General features: G+C 37.1%; 1 protein-coding gene across 1 annotated transcript; it reads right to left on the reverse strand.

Moving 5' to 3' along the window:
• Window positions 1–3639: 3639 nt before the first annotated feature.
• LOC129786841 (neprilysin-4) lies at window positions 3640–7513 on the reverse strand. Its single transcript, XM_055822090.1, has 4 exons — window positions 5607–7513; window positions 4448–5476; window positions 4089–4368; window positions 3640–3961 (listed from the first exon to the last, which is right to left on the reverse strand). The coding sequence occupies exons 1-4, from the start codon at window positions 6977–6979 to the stop codon at window positions 3785–3787; spliced, it is 2859 nt and encodes a 952-aa protein (XP_055678065.1). The 5' UTR covers window positions 6980–7513; the 3' UTR covers window positions 3640–3784.
• Window positions 7514–9411: the final 1898 nt, after the last annotated feature.

The following is a 9411-nucleotide window of genomic DNA, read 5'->3' on the forward strand; positions in this document are numbered from 1 at the left end:
TTGTTATGAGGTGTACAACTACGCGCAATTATGTGTGGTATGAATTGATTCTATTCGATTTTCTAAATTTGAAAGTTTCTTCAATTCTTTGCATGTAGCATCGCCATGGGAGGTAATGTTTTCAAATTACACGTCTCATTGAATTGGTTTTAAAATCAACAAACAAGCCCTTCTTCTTTTTGTTGTTGTTGAAAGTCCATCGAACTTTGGAAGCCCATTAAGGAATAATATTGGAATGAAGATTGATTGAAAAATCGCATTATATGCTTGAAATTAATCGAATTTTTGTGATTAAAAAGGGAACAACTTATGTGGGAGAAAATTATAAGTTTAATAAGCATTTATACGATATTTAACAAATAAACAAATCAGTAAAGATTAAGCTGTTAAAGATTATGAAAGAAAATCCTAAAGATATTAAAAATTTATTAAAAGATCATAATTTCTGCAATTTTATTGAAATAGTTTTATTAGTCATTTATATTCATTTTATTTTTATTTTTTATTAATTTCTCTCAAATGTTTTCTAACAAACATAAAATGCAAAATTTATATACAAATATTGCAAATTTTAATAGCCACCATATTCAAATAATTACCACGTTTGTAACGGCTTTGAACTCGAGGCAAGAATTTCGCCACACAGTCAGGAGCATCCTCTCCTTATCATTGTGGCTATATAATCACTTAAGGCAAATGTTTAATCATCATAAAATACAAATTGCATTTCAAAATGATTGATTTACTGAGCGATGCTATGTACTATAGGTATTTAATCTGTGCATTTCACACGGCGTTCGGGGCCACTCTTTGTGTGTACCTAATGTACATATATTTTTTGTTATCCCTCCTTATCTCTTTGATGTGGTAAGTCTTTCATAAATAACAATTGAGCGGCAAGAAGGAAAGAGTCAAAATAGCGTGTGACGAAATACAAACATTTCTTTCCATGCTGATGTCACGGATTTCGAAGGGATTTCTCGGCGGTTGGTGTGAATCTATTTGTATGAGAAGTAGCATTGGGAGAATTCTTAAATCAAATGCAGACTCTTCTCTTAATTTATATGGATGGTTTAGCTGTAAGCATAGGCGCAATGGTTATAAGAATAAGAAAAAAAAGGACCACCCGAAATTTCATCTCCACACTTCATTAGGATTTATTATAAGAAGACTAATGGTTTTACGTATTATTTTCTCTAAATTGTCTTTCTTTTCTGGTCAAAAATATATTTATCCGTGTGAGATGGAAAAGAAAGCCTTTTCAAGGGATTTAATTAATTTTTTTCTCCTCTTTGAGTGCATGTGAGGGACACTTAATATCTTCTAATCCATTGAATCTGTCCAAAAAATATTAAATGTGACTACCTAGTGGGTAAAATTAATCGGATGCCCTCGTATAAAGAATTAGGGGCTTTTATTTGATTAAGAAACTTGGTGGGGTTCCCTTTCTTTTGGTTTTCTTTTCATGGAGGATCATTTTCAAACGCACAAATCAAATTCATCCCATTTTGTTACTTTTTCCCCTAAAAAAGTGAAAGATACTTCCTCTTTAGCAGTGTCTACCCGCAGCAGGATTAGTGGCATGTCAGAGACAGGGTACACATTTCACACGGGAGACAAATTAAGTGTTGTAATTGCACCAGTATTTTGTGTATACTTTGTTGCCCCATGCTGTGTGTAACTGAATGTACTCTACCTATATTTTTCTTCCAGCAGCCACAGCTTCCGGAGATATGTATGTACATAATAGTAGACATCATGAGACAAAAATAGGCAATTAGAAAGACGAGACATGCAATCTTTCTCACCATGATATGCAAAAGAAAACCAAAATGAATCACTTTTCCCGTTAATGGTTTGCTGAAAAAAATCTTTGGACATTTACAATGCAGACAAACCTCTCACATATATCGTACCCATTGATATTTAATTTTTACTATTTGTTTAGCTAAAATGTGCAATAAGGACAGACAAACCGCTGTGCGCCTGACAGTTTTGTGCACACAAGAGCTTAAAACGTCTCGCGCCCAAGAACTCTTATCTCAAAAGGCCGCGTGTTTGAGGTGCAAATTGGTATTGTATGAATTTTAGAAAGTGCTAGATTTCTTAGGCAAATAGCTCGTTGTGTATGTTGCATAATGTGGGAAAATGGCAATAAGTCTGCATTCAACATTGTTTGCCACATATTGTCGCGCGGAGTATCTACTTTCAAAATTTTATGTAGCACACCACAATAAATCACAAAATTTTATTATTGAAGTTCCACCAAGAAATGGTCATAAATATGAGAATATTCAGATTTTAAATTATTGTCAATTAAAGGTTGGTTTAATGTTGCTTCTTCGAAATTATTTTTCGCGGAAATTCAAGAAAATAAATAATTTTATTATACTTTTTGATAGATTTTAGTGAAAAAAAAATTCTTTATTATTTTTTGAAGTTTTATGATATTTTCAGAATAGAAGGATTTTATGTACAGAATCTACTGGATAATGAGTTAAGGCATAAAGCATTAAATTTTAATCAATAGCTAGTCAATAGTTTTAGCAAAACATTAATCCTCTTTACTTACAATGTCTCTTCATCTCTTCTAAATACAAAAAATGTCCTATAAACAATTTTATAGCCCCACAAGGTCCCCGTCTGCCTGTCACAGCACGTTGCTCCTGCGCTAGGTTGGTCAATAAACAGTCACAATATTATTAAATTTAATAATAATAATAAGCTCGCTACGCGATGTAAATTGTAAATTGGAGGCAATGGATAAGCCCATTTGCCAATGGATTGGACGCATAAATACAAATCTAGTTCATCTCATCATCCAATCCAATATATTATCCCAACAAATTCACAACGCATATGGTTCTCGTGATGGGCACAATTGCTCCTATAAGAAATTACACTTGAGTGACTCAAAAGCAAGTTGTCTTGGCTTTAATTCGTTTAAATTGAATAATTGACCAGAATCAGAACAATGAATTCATTTTGATAAATATCATTTAGTGCAAAGAAGAAAGATGTTCCACAAGACATATAAAATCACGACACAACATTAAGATTTGCATGGTGTGTGTGTGTGGTCCCAGACTCATAAATAATCTTCAAATAAATTGCAAATATGTAGCAGCAAATCAATGCCAAAAAAAAAGTCGTTGTGAATATTTTTCTTCAGGGAAAAGTATAAAATAAAATAGTGTTTTATATGAAAAATAGTTCAAGAAAAACAATTAATTTTGCAATAAATCACATCTTACTTCGCAAATATTCCCCATATTATCACGCAATAGCTTCTTTCTTTCTTTTTTTTTTTATTTAAAGAAGATTGATGAGACTTAATTAAAAAGTTGATGATGATGAACGCAAATCTGGCAAGTTTTCTCTTGCTTACATATATTGATGACACCGAATCATGTAAATTAAGTTTAAATTACACGTAATTGAATCGTTTGAGGGGCTATTTGTATCGTTAAATGAAATAATACTGGAGGGTTACATTGAGGCAAATTGCTCTCCTTCATCGTTATTGTGCGTGGAAAATATTGCGCCTATTGCGCAAAGATTTGTCGTTGGCAGACAATTTTTTTTTACAAGACCTCCACAAGACGATGGCCAGAATGCCGTGCAATAAATTCATGGGGATTCTAATAAACTTTGTCATTTATATCTCAATCCTTTCGTACATTCATTTGCTCACAATGATCGATGCATTCAAATTAGTAGAATCACAGCGGGGCATCGTTTGGCGTGCGTTCTCTCTCTCTCTCTTTCGAGTCACATCTTCGCATCACCAGACACTACACTTCTGGGCAGGATTCATTGGGGCTGTTGGTGGGCAGTTAAATGCTTTCTGGAAATCTTCAGAGTTCGATACAGTGCCAATTACGCGGAATTTTCCCGGACTATGAACGGCTGTTTTGAGTTTCACCTCAACAGCTGCCTTCCGCATTGCTCCACACCAAACCTAATTTATTTTTTATACAATATTGATCTTAATTTTTTCTCCTCAAATTTAGCATTCTTAGCGTCCTTTTTCGAAAATTCACTTTAAAAATAAATCATTAAAACTCCATTTTTTATTTGAAACTTACCTGTGCAAAATTGAGAAAGAAAAGTTGAGTATTTGAGTAGTTCTCAAAACCAGGCAGAGTTTCATCCTTGAGATCCTCAGACGTCATTTCAGGACGGGATAGCCACTTCATGTAGGCCCTAAAGGCTTGCTTCATTCCTCCATTGTCCGCAATATTTTCTCCCTGAGTGCTAGTGCCATCAACGGGGATCCCTACCTCGGATACCGTGTAGTTCCCATACTGAGCAATTAAGCAATTTGTCCGCTGTTGGAAATTCGTAATAGCTGACTCACTCCACCACCTGTAAAAGATATGTACTTCCTTACAACTTGCTCCTGCCCACAAATTAGGAAATATTCAATGTCTTTTCATGAGCTTACCTGTGAAGATTGCCATTCTTGTCAAACAGGCGCCCCCGATCGTCAAAGCCATGCGTAACCTCATGTCCAATAACCACACCAATACCGCCGTAATTGAGAGCACGTGGAAAGTGTTTGTGGTAGAAGGGAGGCTGAAGAATACCGGCTGGAAACATAATTTGATTCTTGTTGCGGCTGTAGTAGGCATTCACGATAGCCGGTGCCGTATTCCACGCAGTTTTATTGACTGGCTGCCCCAATTTTGCATGTTCCGTCCTTGTGAGGTGCTTAAGAACATTCAGGGAATTTTCAAAGTAATTGTGCGGATCTATTTTCATGTCGATATATTTGGCATTGAGATCACTGCGGGAGAGAATGTAATCAGGATAGCCAATCTTGAGGGACATTGCGTCAACTTTTGCCTCAGCCAGATGCTTTGTCGGCAGGTCCATCCAGTCTGTCTCATTGATTATTTCCCGAAAACTATCTTGAAGTTCCTGCGTCATCAGCAGGGTGTCTTCCTTGCTGTTCTCATCGAAGTACCGTCGCACAAACATTGCCCCAAGAGCCATACCCATGATTGTGTTCACCTGAGTCACGCAATTTTTCCACCGTGGCGGTGACTGTTCGCGCCCGTAGAGAGCAAAGTAGAATTTCTGCTTCACATCTTGAAAGCGATCATCGAGATTCCCCGTGCGATGCCTGGCAAATCTCCAGAGTAAATAATTGGCAATTGTGCGTGGCTGCGTCTCAGCGAGAAGCTCCACGAGATGCTTCATGTAATCCATGGCATACATCACCACTGTCTCATTCTCCATCACCTGTCGCTCCAGTACAATACTGAGGTAGCGCTTAAAGTCAATCCCAGGGATGGTTTCCATTAAATCCGAAATGTTCATTCTTTTGTACAAAAGGGAGACATTTTGGCGCTTCTCCGGGGACATTGTAATCTTTGCCAATTGAATCTCAAATGCCACAATCTCCGAAGCTGTCTTTTCCGCTGACTCATTGCTGGCTCCTAGGAGTTCCACAATCTTGGCCATGTAGTCCCTGTTGAATTTAATAATTTTTGTTTTTTTTTATGATATCTCAAGAAAAAAAGATTTTATTTTCTAAAAAAAAATATTAAAATAATAAATATTTAATAACAACAAGATTGATTCTCTATACTCAACTCTACCTGTAGGCATCAAGGTAGACAGCATTGGAGTCCAGAATAAAATAATCCCTCGTCGGTAGTCCGAGACTTGTCTGATCAAACTGAATAATATTCTCATCTGAATTCTTTATATCCGGTCCCACCCATTCCATAATGAGAATATCATTATTGTAGAGCCTTAGCTGGGCAGTTAGGTTGAGCCAATCAAAGGTACTTTCATCCCAATGCGGATCCAATGCTGGCCATCCACCCAGGCTCTCAAGAAGTTCATTCAATGGCGCTATTCCTCGTTCAACAAGCAATTCATGGTTCATGCATGACTCGTAGAGTTGCTTGGCCTTGACCTCAGCATCATTGGATAGATCAGTATTCTCATAGTGGAATTGATGACGTCGCTTGCGTGCACCATTGCCCCGTTGTTGTACTTTAGCATCAAGATCCTGAACATTATCCAGAATAATTGTTGGTTCAGGGGTTACACTTTCGGTTGCTTTAATGGTTGTTGTTGCTTGTTCCGCAGAAGCTTCCAGTAGCTCCCGTAGAACGGAATCAAGACTCTCCCTTAGCTTTTCAAATGTATCATACACAGATTTATCCTTCGGAATGGGATTCATTTTCTCCCAATTCCCACAGGCATATTGATAGAAATCATCACAAGGATCAGCATTCATGTCCATGTACTGTCGCATTATTTGTGCCTGAGATTCCCGAATTGTGGCTGGTGTAGCACGATTTTCTTGCCAAAATGAACTAAAATCCGCCACGGGGGCTTTTTCTTGAGGCACCACCTGCTCCTCGGTCGTCTCATTTGTATTCTTATCCACCGAGAGAAGATTCTGGTCTGCATCTTGTACGGTATCATTGATATTTCTCTTGAATCTCTGGTACAAACTAATTAATTGAGCATTATCTTTGGTATGGATGGTCACATCGACTTCCTCAACTGTTTCTGAAGCTTCTGAGCTCTGTTCCTCATCCCCAGTGTCATCCGTTCCATCCTCCTCGAGGCACTTTGGTGGTACAATCACAGATTCTGATGGAATGAAAGATGTTCGAATGTCTTTGAGTAAATCATTCTCCCCAATATCGAGGGCTTCATGGACACGGAATCTAATCACATGGCACTTCTTCACTGGCTCCTCATCATTCTGTGTCTCAGGGCGATTTGTGATGGAGATGTGGGATTTGTGCGATGTAGCCTTGGGCATGTCAAAGTGGGTCAAGAGGACACAAATTAAAATAACCGAAAGTAGAGTAGCGGGAATCAGGACGAGGAATCTGATGCATCTACTTCCTGGACACCACTGAAGGCGTCCTGTACTTCTATTTACACCCAATTTGCATCCATCCCCGTATGATCCACTATCACTGTAACGCCACTCAATGGATCTCATTGCAATAATGCTCTATGCACTCACACTCCCGCACTATATGATCATGGAAACTTTTGCTGTGAGATCACACCTCCACGAGATCCACACGCAACGCAAAAAAAAAATTAACACAACGCACGTCACAAGTAAAAATTAACACAGATAAAAATGTCCTCTTAACGTTGATAAATTCCCAATAAAAGTGGGTACACCGGGAGGGATTATTTTGCAGTGTCGAGGATCACTCAGCTTCAGTGGCTGAAAGAAGTCTGTACGGGGAGTTGATATCCAACACAAGACTGACACAAATTTGATCTCGTTGAACCAATTTAAGTCAATTCGACATCACTTGCAGAATACGCATTGATTATAATAATAATATTTCAGCCTCCACAGAGTGCGAGCATTTTGTCGCACAAGAGGAACATTTTACTGTTTTATATTGCCCGCCGCAACAAACCCCGAACTATACTTACAGCACTGATCTCTGTGTTTGTATACAATCAATAAAAAGAAATTCATCTCAATGGATTCTGTGTGCCCCTTTCTCGCACCCAGTCACATCAATTAAGCGAATTCCAATAAATGATTTGCAGAAGCCAATAAAAAAAAGATCAACATCCACCGAGCATAGGGTAGACAGTAAGTTTTTAGCACAGTTAAAGATAGAAGTCTTATTAATTTAATTAATTTAGAACTTTTAGGAAGTCTAAATTGTCGTTTTTATGCAAATTCAATTGCAAATACATTGGCTGATGCCTTGAATAAATTCCTAATTAATTCCTCACCAAGCGGTAGATTCCATTGGAAATCGGCCCACAAGTCTTCAAATGAGAGAATCAATTTTAGAATCTCATTTAGTCACGATGTCCAGTACATATGGCAGAAATGTGTGAGAGAAGACTGCTGGAGAATCCACCGTATGTGGCAGAAGTTATCGCAATTAAACGTTAAGTTCAATGATTTCACTTCATCACCATACTATCTGCAATGAAATGCAAAATATAAATTATTTTTAACACCACAGAGGAGGAATACATTTTAGCCATATACACATGATTTGTCAATTTAAACATCCCCAGCTAAATGGAGATAATTCCGTTGCATTGCATCTTTTAAGAGAGAACTAAAACACGCTATTACGGAAAAAACGAATGTATTTTGAAAGAGAAGTATTCCAGCTATTTTAAATTATCTTTCATTATAACAAGTTTCAAGTTTGATGCAAAAACAGAGCTAAGAATTTGAAGAAAAAAGTTTTGAATTGATTAGAATCAAATACGTAAGATCAACGACCAAAACCGTTTAAGAAAAACCCACCGAGATCTTGCAGTAGAAGGTTTATTCTTAATGCTAAAATAATATTAAAATAAATCAAAAAGCATTAATCGAAACAAAACCGAATAGCAACGCAACATAAATCATTTGAATTTTTCAATCCCGGCATTTTCTTAACCGCTATACTATGAGTAATTTCACTTTAAATGCATTTTCTTCAAATATATAGATCGCCTGATTGCTGTCTTGTGCGAGGGTGGATTTTATTTAGAAACATTCTACTTATCGTGCATAAAAGCTAAGAATAATATTACGATTTGCGGTTTTCTTTCACACATAATTGTGCATACACACAGACTATTTTTGGCATCCCATCTGTAGTCTGTTTAACCATGCGCTCCCAAATTGCGAAATGGTTTATGTTTTGGAACGAAATACTCCACATTTACTTAAATGAAAGCAAAATCCTCGTGTCTTGATGACTAAGGAGAAGAGGAAGAAACAAAAATTGCAGACTCTCAGAATTTAATTGCAAATTGAAACAGTTTAAATGAAAAAAAAAACCTCATTGATTTACGTGGGTGTCATTTAAATGCGCGCACAATTTTTCACCCAAAGTGCGTCAAGAAGGAAAAAATATATTTTTTTCATCTTATTCCAAAAAAGCTCCATGTTTATGTAGCACTTTTCTTTCTCACAGTGTACACACAACAAAAATGCGAGAAAAATAAACGAAGAGATTTGAGTAAACCCACATCCTCTTCTTAGATTCATCTCATTTCGCCGCACAGATCATCATCCTGTGGGCATATTAAAATTTTTGCTGTGTTAAAGTTTTAGTTTTCATGCTATATACTTCACGCACAATTATATCCACACACACACTCTTTCTCTTGCAAGAAAAGCATGTTTTGTGAGATAAAATGTTGAAGAGAGCACTAAAAAAAATTATATACTGCAATTCAGAGACACAGCCTGAGAATGAGGATCATTCTTCAATAAAAATCCGGCGACTGTGAAACCGCAAAATTTTTATTTGACAGACGAATGGTCCCTAAAGATTGCTCTTGATGGGTCTGTTGGAGATGAGGGCAGAAAAAAAGACATTGAGGCACTTCTCACTATGTATAAGCACATGTCCCCGCAGAATCTCAAGGTCAGTTAACTCCCTCCGC

Source organism: Lutzomyia longipalpis, chromosome 1, assembly GCF_024334085.1.
Source record: "Lutzomyia longipalpis isolate SR_M1_2022 chromosome 1, ASM2433408v1".
In the NCBI taxonomy this organism is placed as follows: domain Eukaryota; kingdom Metazoa; phylum Arthropoda; class Insecta; order Diptera; family Psychodidae; genus Lutzomyia; species Lutzomyia longipalpis.